The 21,448-nt window shown below is 42.2% G+C and overlaps 1 protein-coding gene across 1 annotated transcript in view; it reads left to right on the forward strand.

Annotated features, from left to right (window-relative positions):
* Positions 1–2,485: 2,485 nt before the first annotated feature.
* The window catches only part of LOC308123197 (retinoic acid receptor beta-like), a 69,689-nt gene continuing 50,726 nt past the window's right edge, over positions 2,486–21,448 (forward strand). Inside the window, exons 1-2 of the mRNA XM_080485541.1 lie at positions 2,486–3,032; positions 19,093–19,241. Of these exons, the coding sequence (XP_080341667.1) occupies positions 2,873–3,032; positions 19,093–19,241 (309 nt within the window). The 5' untranslated portion in view covers positions 2,486–2,872. The remainder of the gene's footprint in view (positions 3,033–19,092; positions 19,242–21,448) is intronic.

The following is a 21,448-nucleotide window of genomic DNA, read 5'->3' on the forward strand; positions in this document are numbered from 1 at the left end:
AGTAAACATCCAGGTGCCTCTGGAACCCTGAGGAACGTTGCTTTGCCACATTTTGCTGAACTCCTCGAGGCCTGAAGGTAAAGTCTGTCGGTCCGCTCCATTCAGTTCTCCACATCCCAAAGACAGACAGACAAACCAACTAATCCAGACATCATTTGGGAAAATGTGACCTTTTTGTTTTCTAAGACTTCAGCAAAAAGTTCCCACGTCATGACGATGAATTATTGAATCCAAACTGGAGGGCGAATGACATTTCTTCCATTGAAAAGATCCACAGCAACAATAGAAAGTGCAGAATTGAAGGTTTCTGAATCCCTTCTGGAGCCAGCCTATCCATGATTTAGCTGACTTTCAGTCGGCGGCGTGCGCAGTCATAAATAATAAGTCACAAGCGGCTCCCGCTGAGTGAAATACCAACAACACTCGGAGGCAGGACGCTTCCCCAAAACATGAGCGGCGCGAAACGCAACAACGCGCATTAGCAGCTGCAGCGGCGCCGGATCCACTCCTGTGTCACACCCGTTTGAGGTGATTAATTGCTGGAAGCAGCGTAACAGCGTGACGGCTCCCACTGTACAAACGTAGAGTCATGAAGATGAATACAAGAAGGTGACGTCAAACCTCGGAGACAGTTAAAGTTATCGAGATGTGAACGTGTGCGACGTACTGAGCTTATAGTGAAAGACCGACTCAACTGAGACATATTATGTTTTAGGTGTTTTGCAGGTGCAAAAGTATAGAATTTTAAAGTGCAAAAGAGAGGTGCAGAAAAATATTATTTCACCACGAAAAGGCATTAACATCATCTGCATATATATCTTTAGCTATACGAGACAATATTACTGCATTTTGAATGTCAACTCATTATCACGAAGCCCTAATTTTACCAAACTGAGAAATCTGTCATTGCAGCAGTTCAAACTCTGAAATTTCTTGTTATAGAATTCATTCAAATGTACCATAAAGCTCCTTATTTGATGCGCTGAAGATCTATAATAAAGAAAAACAGTCCGCTTTCATTCCTGCCATTCATCAACAATGATGCACAATTCGTCGCAATGAAAACTATTCCTAAATTATCCCACCGCATTCTGAAGTTAAGTTTTGTTTGGTAATGACTCATTTCGTTTATCTTCTCACTGATCGTCTCACCGGTGAACATACAGCTGCTGAAACACAAGAAATACATAAATATATGTAAAAAAAAAAAAAAAAAAGTCTGCTGAACAGCTCATTTCAGCATATATATATGCTATATATATTTATATATATATATATTTATGAGTGAACTTACCAGACACAATGTAGCTTTATAATTTTAATTTGTCTATTTTTTGTGTTGTGTGTATTTATCAGTTAAGTTCCTTTTTTGATTATTTTTCAGTTCAGTTCAGACATCTATATTTATCCCAGAATGGATAATTTATTTGTGTATATTTACATTCATGCTTGAGTAAATATTAATAATTGTATCATCAATCTGTCAATCAATTGAGCTTGGGACAAAAGGAAATGTCAGAACAGCAAGACAAAATGGTGAGAACAGTTAAAACAAAACAATAAGATAAGAAATCCGTAATGTCCTCGAAAGAAAGTAAAATTAAGGTAATTTAAGAAGTTATATAAAAGTAATTTTAATGGTGGTGGTCTGAGTTTATCAGCAGAAGAACTTTCAGTGGCAGTAGCATTTAATAACATCTACCTGAAGGTTTTGCCGTGAAATGTCAAATTAAGACAGTAAATCAGGTAAAACCTCATTAATTCATCAAAAATTGTAGTTGAACAGGTCAGTGTGTACAGATGATATTTGTTAAGGGTATTTGTGGTTTTTGGGAAAAAGACTCCATTGATTTGACCTTCAAAGTTTGTATTCATTGTTTCCTTATAAACACCTATAAATAAAGTATAACACTTATGTAAATCTCCTTGCTTCGGCGCATTAAATACCTTCATGAAAACTAAATTTTGTACGTAAAAATAGAAAGATTTTAATTTTAGCCGCGTTACGCTTTGTTCGTGCGTAAAAAGCGTCCGTCGTTGCGCAGAACGAGCGATCAGGAAAACAAAACCGGATTAAAAGTGTGATTTTACAGACTGCGTCGTGCGTTTTAGTTTCTCTCCACAAGAGGAGAGATTGGATTTCTTTTTTTTTTTTTTTTTCTTTCTTTTCTTTTCTTTAAAATCCAGTGCTGCGCTTCTCCTCTCCGCCTTGTTCCGCGCTGCGGAGCCGCAGTGATGTCAGCCCGCCGGGGTCATCTGAAGGTCAGCAGCCTCCGAAGGGTTCACACAAAGTTCACTCGCATATATTAGGCAATTCAATCTTTCGTTCTCCGTGGCTAAAACTAGTTAGAAATGAACTGCGCGGGGGGGACGGGGAGCACATTAGTCATCGCGGAGCAGATCAGCCGCTTTTAAACCGCGTCCGTGTTATTTTTAACGTTAGTAAAGAAAAGAGAGAGAGAGTGAGAGAGAGAGGGAGGGAGAAGGAGAGGGAGAGGGAGAGAGAGAGAGATCCTCCGACGTGGAGCGATTCGGTGCGTCGGGACATCTTCCTCTTCTGATCATGGAGGAGTCCCGCTCGGACGTCTGTGTGGCGACGCGCCGCCGCCGAACCGCGAGCGGAACGTGCGTTTAAAGGAGCCAAGAAATAATTCATGATCCCGGTGCGGGACGAAGGAGAGGAGCTGCGAGATCTACGGTGCCAAGGAGGAGGAGGAGGAGGAGGAACAGGAGGAGGAGGAGGAGGGGGTGCGGGCAAGAGGAGTTTGATGGAGTTGTGCGCGCTTCACGCCGCAGATTTTTCATCCATAACGCGCCACAGCGCAGAGTTTTAACCGGAGACGGGGGGAAAGCGCACCGAGCCGTCGCCGTCATGTTCGACTGCATGGACGTGCTGGCCGTGAGTCCCGGGCAGATGCTGGATTTCTACACGTCCAGTCCGTCGTCCTGCATGCTGCAGGAGAAAGCCCTGAAAGCCTGCATCAGCGGACTGGCGGCGCACAGAGAGTGGCAGCACCGGCGGAGCGCGCACTGTAGGTCCACAACTTCTGTCTTCTGTCTTCTGTCTTCTCTCTAACCTGCTGCTGCTTCTCATTATTGCGTTACTGCGTCCGAGCTGCACGGGTCAGCTCCAAGTCATGATGGTGATGATGATGATGATGGTGATGATGGTGGTGGTGGTGGTTGTGTGGATGAGGGTTCCATCATTCCGCACCTTTCACAACAAGTTGCCCCCAGTGCGGGGGATCAGTTTTACGCATTTTAGGAGTTAATAATTAATCCAAAACAATCACATCACGGCTGGTGTTCTGCAGCTCAGTGAAGGCATGAGGCGTGAAAACAGAAGAGAGAAACTTTTGGTGTGAAAGTGTCTCAAGAGGTCACAGCTGATGTTGTGGTGAGGATCACAGGAGCGGAGAGAAGCGGGCTTGACGGAGGAATCCCCCCCCCCCCCCCCTCCCCATCACCCCCCCACCCCCACCTCGGCAGCAGGCTGCTGCAGCAGCTTGACAGCGAGGAGGGGGGGGAAGGTGGCGGGGGAGGCCCGACATGGCAGCTTGAGGCTGATTGATGGTCACACACAAGGAATATCCCTCCACTCATATAAACTCCATCAGAATTACCTTTTTAAAAAAAAAACAGCGTCTAAAAAATGGGATTCTTCCTCCATCAGATGGTACTTTTGCTCAAGGGCACTTCGGCTCCACGGCGGCGATAATCAGCAGAGCCACCGTGAAAAAGTTAACTATGCGTTTTCTCTTCCAGACAAAAATCTCAACCGCTGATATTTAATAATTATTCTTAAAAAAAAAAAATAATTTCGTGAACTAAATATGTGGAGTTCCTGTGTTTGTGTCACTTTGACGCAAATTTGATTCTTCAACAAACTTTTTTTTTTTAGTTTTCTGAGTAAACAATGTTTATTCGCAGCAGTTTTAGGTGAGGAAGTCTCAAGTTCATCGAGAGTTTAATTCCCAAGGCCGAAATGACAACATTCATGTATTTAGGTTGAAGAGTCTTTTCTTTAAATATGTAATTTTCCTCTTCATGTAATCTACCTTGGTACTTTTCTGAGTACGCCCACATTTTGATTTAATATTCTGGATTTAAGTTTATTATTTTAATTCTTACTTCACAACTACATTTTATTACTGAACAACTTCATTTGTTCTCACTTTAGGATTATTTTCTTGGTTTTTCTAGGTTAATTCTTATGTAAGTTACTTTTTTGTTTTTTTCGTATCTTTCACCTTAATACCTATTAAATTTCTATTATCTATGTTCTGTTGTAACGCTGACATGGGACGAATACAGTTTTATCTCATAAATGAGCGCTGGATGGAGGTGAAACGGGTCATTTTGAGCAGAATACTTTGAAAGTATCACTTGAGTATTTTCCAACAGAAGCACTTTAACTTGTTTTTAGCTTCAATTTGAGCCGTTTTGAACATTCTTTTATGAGTTTTCATGTTAAATTTGAGACATTTTCTTGTTGTTTCTGATAAAGAGCTCTCATCTCGCTACGATTTGAATGAGAAATCATTCAAATAAAGTTCTGGTCGTCATGTAACTTTTATTCAGGCTGAATATAAGCAGAGCCCGGCCTGGGGTAACGTCTCAAGTGTGCCCAGAAAAATAGAAAATGTGAACAAATATATAGATTATTGGTACTTCAGACTCTTATTTTGAAGTAAAAAAAATATATATAAAAAATGCTCATAAAATGTGATTAGAAGTTATCAAGGGCGTTTTCTTGAGTTGTGGTTATTTCAAACATTTAATCATAAATATGATGCTTCCCTATAAAGCTCAGATGTGGGAATCCACACAGTTAAATCACACAAACGTCTTATTTTGAAGCTGAAGGTTGTGACCCGACCCGACCCCCCCCCCCCATACACACACACACACACACACAAAGTCATCACTTCCCTCTTAAGTGCTGTCAAACTCTTCAATCCGATTAAATGTGAGTGTTTGTAAAACTAGAGGCTTTTAATTTGAATATCTCTTATCATCCGTCGTCGTCTCGGTGAAGCGTCTCTTTGTTTTGAAGGAGCCGCTCGATGCAGAAACACCGAAACTGTTTGAAATTAGAGGCGGACTTGTTGTTCGTCTTTCCTCTAAACATTCGGCTCAGAGCCGCCCGTCACTTCACCTCCTTAAAGGAGAAGTTTAGTTGAATAGAGGGGTCCTGGAGAGTCCTGGAGAGGTCCTTAAACCTTTCGCGTTCACTATTGTTCCTCTAAACGTGAAATAAACTCCATCTGTAATTTGTTCTCATTAATCCCGGAAGGCGCCGCCTCTCTATCAAGCAGCTTTTATCCCCAAACTAAAAAAAAAAAAAAAAAAATCAATCAAATGAGCCTAAAAGTCGTACATTTCCAGGATTAGGCTGTTTTCTTCCTCGGCCAGTCGGGCCAGCGTGTTTCTATTCACGCCGCTTCATTAACCTCTTCATGCTGAGCTTTTCAACGTCTTCAGCTTTTCCAGTCGACTTTCTTGATCCGACTTGAAAACGGGCGTCTGGAGAATCTCCTTCGCCCGGTTTGGTTCCTGTGCAGAAGTAAATTTATCGACTTCAACTTAAGTAGGAAATAGAAATAAGTTGTGATCAACTTAAAAAAAAAAAATAAACTTCAAACATTTAATTTGGATGAATCCTTATTTTGAAAAAGTGAAATTTTGGCAGAATAACATGTCGGGTGTTTGAGATTAAAGCATTTCTTTAGATATTTACTTTATCCTCTATACTTATAATCATATATAATAATATAAATATAAACGGTTTGAAGCTCCTAATATTTCTAACCTTTTTGTTTTAATTTGGCCTCTCTGGCGGCTCCTTGTCTTTTCTGCACCAGTTTCCGTGGCCATGAGACATTTTCTATTGGTCCAAATTATTATTTTATTCATATTTTGTACCAGAAATCTGTTAAATTTACTCTAATTACTGCAATGTTGAACTCATTGCAAGGAGAAAACACCATATGCAGTGATATCAGTTTAACAACCAATGAATAGGGATTTTCAGTGAGTTATTTTCAATAAACCAGTGACTATAATTCCCATATATCCCACTGATAAAAGAGCTTCGTCACAAATTGACCATGAGGATAACAGATTCATGACTCAACCTGTTCATGTGACATCATGTTGAGAAGTGGAAAGAAATTACTTTATATTAAGGTTTATTTCATTTTTGTGACCAATTTATATTCAATCGACGGGAAAACATTGAAACACAAAGTCAATATGAAGCAATAAAATCCTCGTTAGTCATTAAAAGCGAACTAGTGGTGGGATTTTTATATTTCTGTTTAAATAAAAGGAACAAAACACATTTTAGTCCCCGGGCAAACCAGCGTGATCAAAACTGTATTCGACATGTAGTATAATAACTCAATACACATTTTAATTCGATTTTCTTTGTTTTCGTGCTTATAGATAAATTACGTTCAGAAACAAACAAAGCGTGAAGTCTAATTCTAACGAGTCTCTTTGGTTCTAAACGTAGTGAAAAGTTTAAAATCGGTCTTCCAAATTGAAATTGGTGTCGTTTACTATTTAAGTGTGAACCTTTTGTTGTTTTTCCGGAGAAATCATAAACCTTTTGTTGTCCTCGTGCTTCCACCCGCACGACGAAGGCGGATAAACCGATCAAATTGAAAACACTCAAATATAAACATTGACATTGAGTCAAATTGTGAAACTTTTAAGATTGTTCAGATCAAGGCCAGCATATCGATGCTGTAAAGGGTTAATTTCATCATGATATTCCTAATAAAAATATATACGCATCTAAATATTCCCCTGAGCGACGATAGAGGGCGTCTCCTTCTCCTCCGCTGCCGTTGGGACGACGTCACGTCGACGTTTGCTTCACGTTACATTGACCCGGTAGTTTTGCGTTCCAGAAACTGTCGCATTCAGACCGTCTTTAACACGTCGGGCCGGCCAAAGACGGAAGAAAACCAGCTTTTATCTTTCCTGTATTACCCCCCCACACCCCCTCCTACCCTGTTTGAATAAGGCGCTGTTTAAATAAGAGCGGAGGAAGCCTCTCCCAGGGTCACCCAAATGCCGGTTTATTCATTTATTTATTCGGGATAATGGAAACCTCCTGGGTGTTAATTAGCCGCATTGACAGCGAGCCGACCGCTAATGCACTTCCTCTTCCAGTTTAGATGTTAATTAAGAATGATCAAGGACCTCCTTTGCACAGATAAAGAAAAAGAAAGAAGAAGAAGAAGGGGGGGGGGGGCTGCTTTGTGCCGGCTGATTGTGGAGAGAAGTGGCAAAAATTACTCATCGTGAAACAAGAAGAGGGCGACAGGTTTTGAGGAGGAAGGAGTGTGGCGAGCGGGAGGAAATCAGAACGTGGCGAGCGGAGGGTAAATCAGAACGTGGCGAGCGGAGGGTAAATCAGAATGTGGCGAGCGGAGGGTAAATCAGAACGTGGCGATCTGAGGCTAAATCAGAATGTGGCGAGAGGGAGGAAATCAGACTGTGGCGAGCGGAAGGTAAATCAGAACATGGCAAGCGGGAAGAAATCAGAACGTGGCGATCTGAGGGTAAATCAGAATATGGAGAGCGAGAGGAAATCAGAACGTGGTGAGCAGGAGGAAATCAGACTGGTGAACGGAGGGTAAATCAGAATATGGCAAGCGGGAAGAAATCAGAACGTGGTGAGCGGAAGGTAAATCAGAACATGGCGAGCGGTGGGTAAATCAGAACGTGGCAAGTGCAAGGGGAATCAGAACGTGGGGGGGGCAGTGTGTGTGTTTTGCACCAGCTGATGTGTGTTGTTGGGTAATTGGGCCCTTTTTGTCTCGGAGGCTTAAGCGCCTATGATACGGACATGAGAGGCCATTAGCACAGCGAGCTCACCCTGCTAATTTGGTGGGTGTGTGAAATGGGGGTGGGGGGGTGGGGGTGGGTGGGGGGGGGGGGGTGGTTGAGTACACGAGTGGAAGGGGTTGTGGGAGAAGGGGGGGGGGGGGGGGGGGGCGCCGTCTGATGCCAGCCGTGTTGAATCGACATGATTGGGGCGTTGTCGGGGTCCCTCCAGGGTTATGCTGATGGCGCAGCGGCTCTTTTAATAAATATCAAATACCAACGGGCCGCCGCTGAAAACCTTTTCCCCTTTCACATCTGCCTCTTTCATTTATTTCAAGACGTTCTACTGTTTCTTAAAGAAGCCAAGCACGTATAGATTTTCACTCGGCATTGGAGATAAATGCTGTTCATGGAGGTTTTTCTTTCACCTCACTCCCTTTCTTTTAACGGGTGCAGGTGAAAAGGTGTCAGTTTACACTGTGTAACAGTGAAGCAAATTAAACGTCTTCCTGCGTGAAGAAATGAAGAATTCAATTTCAATTGAATTCTCATCACTTGAATATTTAAAATTTATGGAACAAATCCATCCACTCTGTTTATCTTGAGCGATTTCTACACAGATATCTATACGAATACACAAATATGAATTTGAGTCGATGAATCATAAAAAATAAAAAAAACTGTCAAAACTTTTGTTTATATATATTTTTAATTGAGTAATGATAAAATCCTCCTGATAGTGGTTTGAATCTAATGTCAAAAATAGACTGAAAAATGGAAAATAGTTGGACCAACTTAATAGACTTGCTTCAATTTGAAAAAAATCGAAATGAATCACGTTCTTCAAACTTAACTTAATGAATTTGAATAAGTTAAAATGTCACCATGCACAATGCTCTGCTCTAAGTCCAGATTTTCAGGAACAGGAAGCACACAAAGAAAGAGTAACGGTTCACTTCCTGTTCACAAAGATTCCTCCTTCTGTACATAAAACATAAAACCTAAAGAGTCTGAAGGTCTCGGTCAAGAATCTGCTGAGAGTTAAGAGCGTTCATGTCCTTTCAGAGTAAAAGTAGACGGTAATTTCGGTCATTTTACTTTTTAATATTTATCCGGGATGATTGTCTTTCAGAGGGTCAAACACACACGAGTGGATTATTGCTTTCTTGACTGGGACTGATTGTGACGACAGCCGGGAATCATTTAGGAACATCAGCTCGCCTGCTGTGGCGTCATCAGAGGATGATAAGCAAGACGGGCTTTTATTTCGTGTCGCGTCGTAATCGAGTTCTAAATGCAGGATTTCCTCTTGTTCGTCGTCTCTACTTCCTCTTGTTCGTCGTCTCTATGATGATCAAACAGAGGGATGAAGTTTGTTCTTGTTTGGGTTGAAGCTGCCGGACAGGCTTAGGAAGAAGAAAGGAAAAGAGAGGAGAAGGAAGGAAAAAAGACAAGAAGGAAGGAGAAGGAAGAAGAAGGATTGAGATGAAAGAAGGAGAAGGAGGGAGGAGGGAGAAGGAGGGAGAAGAAAGAAGAAGGATTGAGACGAAAGAAGGCGAAGTGAGAAGGAGGGAGAAGAAAGAAGGAGAAGTAAGGAAAGGAGAGAAGAAAGAATGAGAAGTAAGGAGGAGGGAGAAGAACAAGGAAGGAAGGAGAAGAAAGAAGGAGGGAGAAGAAAGAAGGAGGGAGAAAAAAGAAGGAGAAGTCAGGAGGAGTGAGAAGAAGGAGGGAGAAGAGAGAATGAGAAGTAAGGAGAAGAGAGAAAAAGGAGGGAGAAGAAAGAAGGAGAAGTAAGGAGAAGAGAGAAGAAGTCTCTCTTCAGGCCACAAATTCCTGCAGATTAAAAAGAATCCTCATATTTCATCATAAACCTCGTCTCCTCCTCCTTCATGGAGAATCTCCAGCTTCTTCTTATGGAGGTTTTTTAAAGTGGCTCTCACCTGTTTCACACCGGGGTCATAGTGGGGTCATAGTGGGGTCATAGTGGGGTCATAGTGGGGTCATAGTAGGGTCATAGTGGGGTCATAGTGGGGTCATAGTAGGGCCATAGTGGGGTCATAGTAGGGCCATAGTGGGGTCATAGTGGGGTCATAGTGGGGTCATAGTAGGGTCATAGTGGGGTCATAGTGGGGTCATAGTAGGGCCATAGTGGGGTCATAGTGGGGTCATAGTGGGGTCATAGTAGGGTCATAGTAGGATCATAGTGGGGTCATAGTGGGGTCATAGTAGGGTCATAGTGGGGGTCATAGTCGGGTCATAGTAGGGTCATAGTAGGATCATAGTAGGATCATAGTAGGGTCATAGTGGGGTCATAGTAGGGTCATAGTGGGGTCATAGTAGGGTCATAGTAAGGGTCATAGTGGGGTCATAGTAGGGTCATAGTAGGATCATAGTAGGGTCATAGTAGGGTCATAGTGGGGTCATAGCGGGGTCATAGTAGGATCATAGTGGGGTCATAGTAGGATCATAGTGGGGTCATAGCGGGATCATACTAGGGTCATACTAGGGTCATAGTGGGGTCATAGCGGGGTCATAGTGGGGTCATAGCAGGGTCACAGCGGGGTCATAGTAGGGTCATAGTGGGGTGATAGTAGGGTCTTAGTGGGGTCAAAGCGGGGTCATAGTGGGGTTATAGTAGGGTCATAGTAGGGTCATAATAGGGTCATAATAGGGTCATAGTGGGGTCATAGCAGGGTCACAGCGGGGTCATAGTGGGGTGATAGTGGGGTCAAAGCGGGGTCATAGTGGGGTCATAGTAGGATCATAGTAGGATCATAGTGGGGTCATAGTAGGGTCATAGCGGAGTCACACAGGGGTCATGGTGGGGTCATACTGGGTCACAGTGGGGTCACAGCGAGGTCACAGCGGGGTCACCAGGAGTGTAAAAGCTGGAAACAGAGTCAGGTTCAGGGTTTAGTTTTTTGTTTAAATGTGGAGGCCCTGATGAAAAGCAGACCTCACCTCTCCAGTTTCACACCGCAGATGTGACGTCAAATCACTTTCTTCTTCTTCTTCTTCTTCTTCTTCTTCTTCTGCTTCTTCTTCTTCTTCTTCTGGTTAAAGCTCTGTGAATATCACAGGGTTAAAATGCCGCCTCCTTTCTCGCTGCACTCTGAGTGAACTTTGACCATTTCCTCTGACGGCTGCTGTATGTCTGATATGCTCCCGGCTGGGAGGAACTGCAGGAGGAGGAGGAGGAAGACGAGGAGGAGAAGAAGAAGGAGAGGATAAAGGAGTAGGAGGTGGAGGAAGAGCAGACAGAGGAGGCGAGAAAGAGGAGGTGGGGGTGCTGGAGAGGAGGAGGAGCTCCTCATCACCCAATTGGGAGTAATGTTCTTCCTCTTCGTCCTCCTCCTCTTCCTCCTCCTGCTCTTCCTCCTCCTCTTCTTCCTCTTTGTCCTCCTCCTTACCCTCCTCTTCCTCCTCCTCCAGTGACGTCTGACATTTAATGGATTTTCATTGATTCGAGGTTCAAAGCACAATTCTTAATAATCCACAGCACAAGTGTGTGTGTGTGTGTGTGTGTGTGTGTGTGTGTGTGTGTGTGTGTGTGTGTGTGTGTGTGTGTGTGTGTGTGTGTGTGTGTGTGTGTGTGTGTGTGTGTGTGTGTGTGTGTGTGTGTGTGTGTGTGTGCGTGCGGAGACTCATATTACACACCATTACACACAAGCAACAAGGATAAAATGATAAAATTGTTTTTTACTTAATGAATTACTAATGCAAAAACAAATCACAACAATTAACATTTAAATGAAATAATAAAAAGGTGTATTCTTTCATTTTCAAAAAGTTTATATTTGTTTTTTTATTAAAACTGAAGCTAAAGAAAGAAAATAAACTTTTAAATCATGATTTATTTTTATGCCGTAACTATTATTTATGACATTATAATAAACAAAATGAAGCAAATTGTCATTAAAGGTTAAGAAAAGGAAGAAATAAATTATTATTCATATTAGATTTTTTGAAAATAATATAATAGAACATTTTCATCTGGTAAAAGAAAAGTAATTTACTAAATGGAGACAAGAACACATAGCTACAATAAAGAAATGACAAAGTAAGTTACGAGCGAATAAAAAGAAATAGTAATGAATAAAAAGAAAGAAAAAGAAATGAAGAGGGGAAAAAGCCACAAAATCATCTGTCTTCCAACGAATCAGTTAGTGGAGAATATCTGATTATATTTAATGATAGTAGGTGGAAACCTTCATCTTTTATCTGCCAGGATTCATCAGCTTCAGTTTGTGTGAATAAAGGAAAAGCGTCAGCAGAGATTTGAAGTTCACTAAAGGTCACTGAAGGTCAGCGCAGCGGAGAAGGAAGTCGGTGACGAGCTGATGGAATAAAGTCCCCCTGCATTTTATCACATGATCAGTTGGTCACATGATCAGCTTTTCCAAGCATCAAACTTTCCTCAACGCTTCAGTCAGACGCACAAACATCAATGCTTAAGTGGAAAAAAAATAAGTGAATATTGACACAGAGGAACCTGGGGGTGCGTAGAACAAGAATGTGGTGCAGTTTGCTGAATTCGCTGAATTTTTTAAAAAAAATCTGCTTTGTCAGCAATATTTTTAATTTGGTGTGATTTCAGTGTGTGATTGTAAAAAAAAAAAATGCAGCAGTGAATCCACTTGAATTCCACTGTTTGTAGCCAACGAGCAGGCTAGGGAAGTAGCACTGTGCTATCCAACTTTTCATTACAACATGTCGCTGTTTGGATGGATTTTACGCTCAAAACACCGTAAAGCAACGCAGCAACGTGGATGTTAGTTCCAATCATTTGTGCTGCGTTGGTGCTGGAAACACTACTGTTGGTGCTGCGTTGCTAAATAATTTCACCAGGTATTAATAAAGTGATTCTGAGGTTTTAAAGATTGAACTAGTTTATTATGAGACGATGACGTCACGCAGACCCCCCACATTGTCCAAATTGACTATTTGCCTGTAGAGCGGAGTTTATTACAGCCTCATATAAAATAATAATAATATTAAAGCAATCAGAGCTCTGGTATCGGAATAGTATCGGTAACAGCAGATATCCAAATTTAGGTATCGGGATCGGATCGGAAGTGAAAAAACGTGATTTGAATTTTTAGGAAATGTTCTGCCTGTACAGTAATCTAATGTACTGGGTGGGATTTAACTGTGTACTTGTGAACAACGTTGATGTCGTCGATGATCACGTCAATATGGGCCACAGACTGTACAATGTACACTATTTAAAAAAGAATAAAAAATTTAACGTAAGCGAGACGCACTAAATTTAAAAAGAAAAAATACATTTGTACATACACAGTACAGGCTCGTCTATAAGAACAGGTCTCCACGTTGTAACAGGTTCGTGAATTTCACTGTGGGATTGCGTTTTTCTGTTTGTTTGTTTGTTTGTTTGTTTGTTTGGGGGGGTTTTAAGAAAAAAAGAAGAGGGAGAGAGACAGACAGAGAGAGTGAGAGAGAGGGCAAGTAAAATACTGCAAAAATACACAAAGACTAAGAGTTTTATTTCTGTTCATAAAGTATTTGCTGATTGTGATTGTGAGGAGAGGAGATTTTCCTCTGAGGAGGACGCTGCTCAGCCCTTGGGTGCGGAGTTACGTGATGCACCTGAACGCACCACCCATGCTTTATCAGCACGAAGCTGATTTAGCAGCACTGTTTAATCGGCTGGGTTCAAAGTGTGTGAAAACAGCAGTGGCTTATAGTCCAGGAATTTCTGTAAAAAATAAAATAAATACGGGCCCACTTAAAGCACTGACAAACATCAGCATGTCGTCACTAAATGAAATGGCAGCAAGTTTCAAGCCATAAAACCTCAATCTGGAGAGATTTGAAGGTTTTATGACCTTTAATCTGATTTTTCTGTTACTCTTTGATAAAACACTTCTAACAAGAGGAAAAGGTGCGAAACTACGCCGTTGATTTTAGGAAAACCATTTCATGACAACAATGAATGAAAGTGTAACTGATGAAGAAATGAGAAAGTGGAACCATTGAGAAGATTTCCGTCACACTTCTGGTTTTTATGGTGACTTTTCCTCGTAGAAATCTAAATCCCGCCCTCACTGTGGCCCTGAAGTGGGCGCCAGTGTTCAGCCCGGCAGAGCCACCTGCTCCTGGTGTCAGTGTTTGATTCCCAGCTGACGGCCCAATCAGAGGCTCTGCAGCCTCCAGCAGGGAGTCTGTGTTTCCTGTGTGACCCACAGGCAGGTTCAGCCGGAGGCTACGAGTCCAGCAGCCGCCTCCTGCAGCCCTGTAGCCCTGCAGCCCTACAGCCTCCTGCAGCCCTACAGCCTCCTGCAGCCCTGTAGCCTCCTGCAGCCCTGTAGCCCTACAGCCTCCTGCAGCCCTGTAGCTTCCTGCAGCCTCCTGCAGCCCTGTAGCCCTACAGCCTCCTGCAGCCGTGTAGCCTCCTGCAGCCCTGAACCGTACAGCCTCCTGCAGCCCTGTAGCCCTACAGCCTGCTGCAGCCCTGTAGCTTCCTGCAGCCTCCTGCAGCCCTGTAGCCCTACAGCCTCCTGCAGCCGTGTAGCCTCCTGCAGCCCTGAACCATACAGCCTCCTGCAGCCCTGTAGCCCTACAGCCTGCTGCAGCCCTGTGGCCTCCTACAGGCCTGTCGCCCTGCAGCCTCCTGCAGCCCTGTAGCCTCCTGCAGCCCTGTAGCCTCCTGCAACCTCCTGCAGCCCTGTAGCCTCCTGCAGTCCTACAATCCTGCAGCCTCCTGCCCCCCTGTAGCCTCTCCTGCAACCTCCTGCAGCCCTGTAGCCTCCTGCGGCCCTGTAGCCTCCTGCAGTCCAGCACCCCTGTAGCCTCCTGCTGTCCTGTAGCCCTGCAGCTCTGTTGCTCCGCAGCCTCCTGCAGCCAGAGTCACTCAGCAGCACCACTGTCAGTCAGCAGCCTTTATTCCTCCAACGTCAATGTTAACATGCAGAGAAGTCAACGCAAAGTGTAATCACCCAGAAAATGGAAAAAATACTCCCCTGCACCTGATTAGGTCCATAGAGGGACCTGATGACCACACACACACACACACACACACACACACACACACACACACACTCACACTGGGGGTCGTAATGCTTCTAGTTTTGTGCGTCCCATCTGTCTGCATGTGGCCACGCCGCCTCTCAGAAGCAGCCATGAGTTTCAAATAGCGCCGCCGCCTCTCGGCCGCCAGCATGCGATCACCCGGCCGTCACAAACGCTCCGGAGGCACATCAGTGGAAAAAGGTCTTTTTTTTTCTTCTCCATCCTGATGTATGTTAAAGTGCGGCGCAGCACCTGGTGAAGGCTAATGCACATTGTTTTCTTTGTGCTCGGTTAGCGATGCGTCCTCGCCGGCCGCCCCGGCGTGAACACCTTGTTTCACTTATTACGTGTTTGATCTGCGATGTTGCTGCAGAACGGCGGGAAAACCATCGACCGAGCCGGCGGCGGCCATGAATAACCGAATAACTGAGATATTACTCTCACTCCTGCAGCTCACGGGCGCTGGGCAAAGTCCTAAAGGAGAATTTATTCTGGAGGAATAAATCCACAAAATGCTCTGCTTATCTGGATGACTTGAATTTTCTATAGCGGCAAACTGGAGATTCAGAAGTGCAATAAAGAGAAAATATTCACAAAGGAAAAATGTTAAATGCGTCGAGAAATAAGAGATGTTAAGGATAAAGGGAAAATGTTGATAAATGAGGTTAAAATAACTTCAAGAAGGAAAATGGACAAAAATGCTATATATTTAATATTTATATAAGAGCGGAAACACAGAAAATTGATGAATGAAAGTGAAATCTTCGGAATTATTTCAATCAGTTTAATTATGTAAATTTGTTTTGGTTGTTTCCCACATTGAAACCTGGAAAATTTCATTTAAATCATTTGTTGAGAAATAATACGCTGAGAATGAAGCAAAAGATTTTCAGAATGTGTAAATATTAACGGCTATGAATTATTTCTGGTGTAGAAAATACAAATAAAGACAGTTATTAATGGGGTCCAGGGCCGTTGTGTATGTTCATATTTCCAAGAATAGTTAAGTCAGGTTTAGTCAGTCAACGCCACCAAGTCGTCGTCCTGCGTCAGATTTGACCTCAAACATCCGCTGAGTTCGTCAAATTCCACTAATACATACAATTCTGTGCTGAAAGTTGACTATTTGTGGATATTTGACAGTTTTATGGTTTGATGAAACGTGTCAGCTTTGATTAAACAAAAACGGATTATTGGAGAGGAAACACTAAATATTTGAGGTGATTCTTGTATATTTACAAGTAGATGTACTGAATGGACCTCCAGCACCCCGTTTGCAAAAATGACTTAATTTTTTTTAAAGACATGTTTTCTTGTTTTGATTTCTTTCAAGGGTTTTTATTATAACGGGCATTGTGCAGTCTGAGTAGTAGCTTTGAGGGAGTTTATGGATTTTTTATTTAGCGACCCCTTTGCGTTCTATTTAATTATTGGTGATTTTTAAACGTGTGCAGTGGTCTTCAATGTGATTGGTCCGTTTTTATTCCATGGTCTCCCTGTTACGGTCTATTTTAACAGGACGTATATTTGCACTTTTACACATGTAGACCAGCGACTGCGAAGCCATAAGCCCGTCTTCTTGTTTGGATTTGATCTCATTTTATTGTAATAAACTTTTCTATATTTTTGTCAGCTGTCCGCCTCCTGTGCGGTGAACTCGGTGCAAAAGTAAAATACAATAAAACAGATGAATAAATATATTTAAACAATCTGAATTAAATATATCAAAATGAAATAATAAAAAGACTTTTCTGAAATCAGACCCAAAAAAACAACCCCGCGATGGCAGTAACGTTTGTTTTTCTGGTAGCTGGACGACTCTCCCACGCTTTTGTGTTTAATTAAGCAACAGGAAGCGACAATCAAAGTTTCTGAACACATGAAAAACCTTCATTCAGCTTCACAGAGCAAATTCATGAGAATAATTGACCCGATTCATTTTATTTTTTTCTTTGACCTGGACGAAGGACAAACCTTTATTGAGGTAAAAGAACCCCCCCCCCCCGTCCAGCCTGGACCGGCGATACGGTTCATGAATCGTCTCAGTCCAATTAACGCTGGTTTTTGTCCCGGATCACAGAGGGACCGTCGCTCGCCCGAAGTCCTCCGTCCAGCCGTCCCAACGCAAACCGGCGAATTCGACACGCGGGAGGAGGAAGTCGACCGGGGCCGAATGTGGCGGGAGATTAGATTAAACCAGGCAGGGAATTCCACGCAGGGACGAGGGTCCAGTAATTATAAGAGCTTGTCCCTTACCGTCGGTAATTGGGTTTAGTCTGATGGAGCACGGAAGAATGGAATCTAATCAGCGGGCAGAGACGCTGGAGAGACGCTCGCCGGCTTCTACGCAGATTCTTCTGTGTTTTCTGCGGACGGCCGCTCGGGTCAGAGTCTGGCTGGGAAAGCTGAATCTTTTGTTTGTCTTTTCAAAAAGCAGAAAAACTCACATTGGCGTTGGATTCTTTTACCGTCAAGGTTGTTTTTTTTTGTGTGTTTGAGGTAAAAAAAAACTATCTATTGATGATGTTACCTCTTTCTTTAGGGACAATTCGAGGGATCCTGACCTGATTGATCCAGAATGTTGATTTCGGAGTCGCGTCAATCTTTAAGTTCGAATTCTCTATTTGTCATATATGTATAGAGGTTGTTTTTTTTTTTAATCGACTTTACCCCACGTGTCTCAGTATACTGCGACCAATATACCCGACACTGTGAAGTCGTTTGTACTTTCTGACTGAAGCCGTGTTCAGTTTATGTATCGCAGCACCGGGTTTAAAGGTAGTGGCACCAAGCATTTTAATTTGAAAACTGTGATTCCTTCACGCGCAATATTCACACACTGCCTATTATATCTTAAAGAATCTGTGTTTCGACTTATCTGAAGTCGAACGCTCTATTTGGTCAACTTTGAGTTGATTTCTTTGTTTGGCAATTTATACAAACGTTATCATGTGACGCTGCTGATATAACAATTGTTTCTCTGTCAACAACAATAACAATTATTTGTTTGTATTTTGCACAGTACCTGAGGTCGATTGGTCTGTTGCAAGGTTTTTGTTTTTTTTGTTTTTTTAAGAATAATGGGTCAATTTAGAAAAACTGCGTATTATTTTCTTTTATTGCAAGCTGAAATATAAGCAAATCATTGAGAACTCTTTTTTTTTTACAAACTAATTCAATAAAATGCAAGATAGTAACACTCTGTATAACGGTCTTGAAAATGAGAAGAACTGAAAGGATCGGATCGCAGTATATATGACTATAAGAAGAAGTTTTTAATGAATCCAAAATCAAAGCGGGTGATCACCTCTAGATTTGACGTACGGGCTGAAGATGCAGACCCTGCTCCAGAGCAAAATCAGATATTCTAAACTGTACCACGGATAAGAAATAAAAACCTATGAACAGTAGTGACGCTGCTCCATCGATCCCTAAAGCTTCAGGAGACGAACGCAATGTGGTATAATTTGGTGCATTATGTAATAAATCATCAAAACTGATGCCTTAATGAGAAAAGCCATCATACCATCACAATAACATTAAGATTCCAGCTTAATTAAGATTTATAACTATAAAACTAGTCGGATGTTTTATTGCTCAGGCCTGAATCTAGAGTAACTGTTATTCATTATAATGTGTTCACAAGCTAGAAACAAACATTTGGCAAAACAGAAACGCCTGAAATCTGCATTGTATTATGGAATTCAAAACATAAAGACACAAAAACAAACATATTATTACATATTGCACTATTGTTACATAACGCGGCTCTACACGCCTGCATTTTGTACTAACTGTTGCAATATGTAACAAGTTCTTACAAAATATGGCATTATTACAGAATTAGTTGAAAATGTATTACATTATTGCAATATGCCCGTTATTACATAACGCGGCTCTACACACCTGCATTTTGTATTAACTTCTTGCAATATGTAGCAAGTTCTTACAAAATGCGCCAAAGTTTGCTACATAATGCGTTCAAGAATTTTATTACATAATGGGGCGCTACAGAGCCGTGAGATCGTTTCACTGGAAACGTAGAAAGTGGAACATTGATGCGTCAAACCATAGAATTTGTGCCTGAAGCGTCGTGGACTTTGGGTTTGAACGCGGTCGTCTGGTTCCAGATGTTGAACCGAATCGTTGGAACAAAGCGTCTTCATGTTGCCCTGTTGTTTTGTCTCTCCCACCCCCCCCCCCCACCCCCCCACCCTGCAGCCATCGAAACACAGAGCACCAGTTCTGAGGAGCTGGTCCCCAGCCCGCCGTCGCCCCCGCCCCCCCCCAGAGTCTACAAGCCCTGCTTCGTCTGCCAGGACAAGTCCTCCGGATATCACTATGGCGTCAGTGCGTGCGAAGGCTGCAAGGTAGGACTCGCTGTTCTCGCTCAGATAAAGGACACTTTCAGGAACGGGGGGGGATCCACACAATTCCCTTCATTTAGCTTTTCAGTCGGTGGAAGTGGAACTGAGAGATTTGGGTTCCTTCAAGGTTCCGTCCCCGCACTTTGTCTTTCTTTCTTTCTTTTTCACATTTTCCTTCAAACCGCAGATCTCATTTTTGAAGATTCAAGCGCGGCCTCAACAGCGCGATGACATGTTTGTTCTGGACGTCTTGTCTTATTTACCTCGCACCTCCACTCCGTCACCTCCTCGCCAGTTTACCACCCTGAAGGATCATGGCAATTCATTCGAGAGGCATATTCACGGCTCTTTCAGGCCCTTTGGTTCTCTTTTCTTTTGGAATTTGGTGTGGCACAGTCAATGGTGCGCACTGTTTTCTCACAGCAGCGAGGTTTTAAAGAACCTTTCTGGGTGGATTTCACGTTATTTCTCCATTTCTGTGTGTCCCAGGATATTCCGGCCGATAAATGTGTGAACGCATATTTATTTATCCGTCACTAGTGCACCGTAGTCATCAAGGCAGAGCAGAGCGGCGTCTTTAGTTTGCTTCCTGTAAAAAAGTCATTTTGAACAGGAAGTGGTGTTTTAAGGAATTTTAAGACTTCCGTTGACATGACGCTGTAAGTGTGACAAAAACACTCAACCTAACAGGTAGTGATATTGGTGAGGTAGTAATGCCATCCGTGACAATGAATACATACTAGTAAATATATTAATTCATTTAGGATTATCTTAAACTTAATTTCTCCCGTAAAACCAATATTTTACCACTGAAACCAACAATACATTGTCATTTTTGCTGAATTAGATGAGCTACATCACACTCTTAACAACACTACGACACTTTGCACTGGAACTCATCGTTGAGTCTTAAGCTCCGTTCACACCGCAGGTCTTGATGCTCGATTCCGATTTTTTTGCTGGGATCTGATTTTTTATTATTTTATTTTTTTGCATGATCATTTAAAACACAACCTGCCGTGTGAACGGACCGGATGAGAGCGACAGAATCTAGGCAACATGACGAGGGGACGAAGGAGAATGAGGGGAAAAAGAAGCACAGCTTTTATTGTGGCGGAGCCGCTTCCGCCGGCGCTTATCCGTGACGTCAGTCAATGACGAGGCAGTCGCATGTAGAAAAATATCAGAACATCGGAACAGGCGCTTTCACACGGCCGCAAAACAGGTGCGATATGAGTCACTCGTGGGTAAAAAAAAACAACAGAATTGGGTGGTTTTTCCCTGCAGTGTGAACGAGGCCAACTTGGCACAAGAAAGTTCTTGATTAATACTATGAAAGTAGTTCTTATAATCCTCAGTTACGCCTTCATTTTGATTAATTACAAAACAAAACAAACAATTCTCAGACCACCAACAAATCTATATACGCACATTCATCAATATCTGTTGACAGCGAGTTGATTGGTTATACAGTTTAAAAAAACACCAGTTACATGAGGGATTCAGTGATAAACAGTAAATGTATTTATTCCGGCTGTTTTGTTCTGATGGCGTTGGCGTTGTGAGTCACTTTTTTTTTTTTTTTTTTTTTTTTTTGTTCAAGGTCTTTTTTATGCTGGATAATACAAAAATAACATTCGGACAGATTTTCCATTATTTTCTTTTTCTTCCCCATCCCACCTCACCCCATCACAGAAATGTTGTGAGTCACTTTTTAATAAATCTTCCAGAATACAATATTTCAAAACTAAACTCATGTCATTGATTAATCCTTTTGGGGAAAGAAAATTTTTCTGAACATGAGCGTTTTTAAATGAACCGCTCCGACATTTACGACACCGTCGTCTGCATACATCAGAACATTTCTCACACAGTAGGTCCTTTTCCTATTAAAAAAAAACAAATATGCAAATGACAGCTTTTTTGGATTCTTAATTTTTAATTTTTTTTGCATTCCCGTGTATAAAAGGAATTGTTATTAAATGTATGGAATTTCTCCGACATGTAAACAAAAAATAGTTTTCCCGCAGAGGGTTCTCTTGTTAACCTGAGATGGAGCTAAAAATAAGACCTTGAGATTATTGAATACTGATATACAGATTAAGTAGTTGAAGACTGAAACTTATATGATAAACGTCTCAAAATTTGAAACGTTATACTATTTTTATTTCTTTTTTCATTTTGAATGGCTTTTCAAGGCTTCTTTTCTT

Source organism: Lipophrys pholis (genome assembly GCF_963383615.2).
Source record: "Lipophrys pholis genome assembly, chromosome: 17".
Taxonomy (NCBI): Eukaryota; Metazoa; Chordata; class Actinopteri; order Blenniiformes; family Blenniidae; genus Lipophrys; species Lipophrys pholis.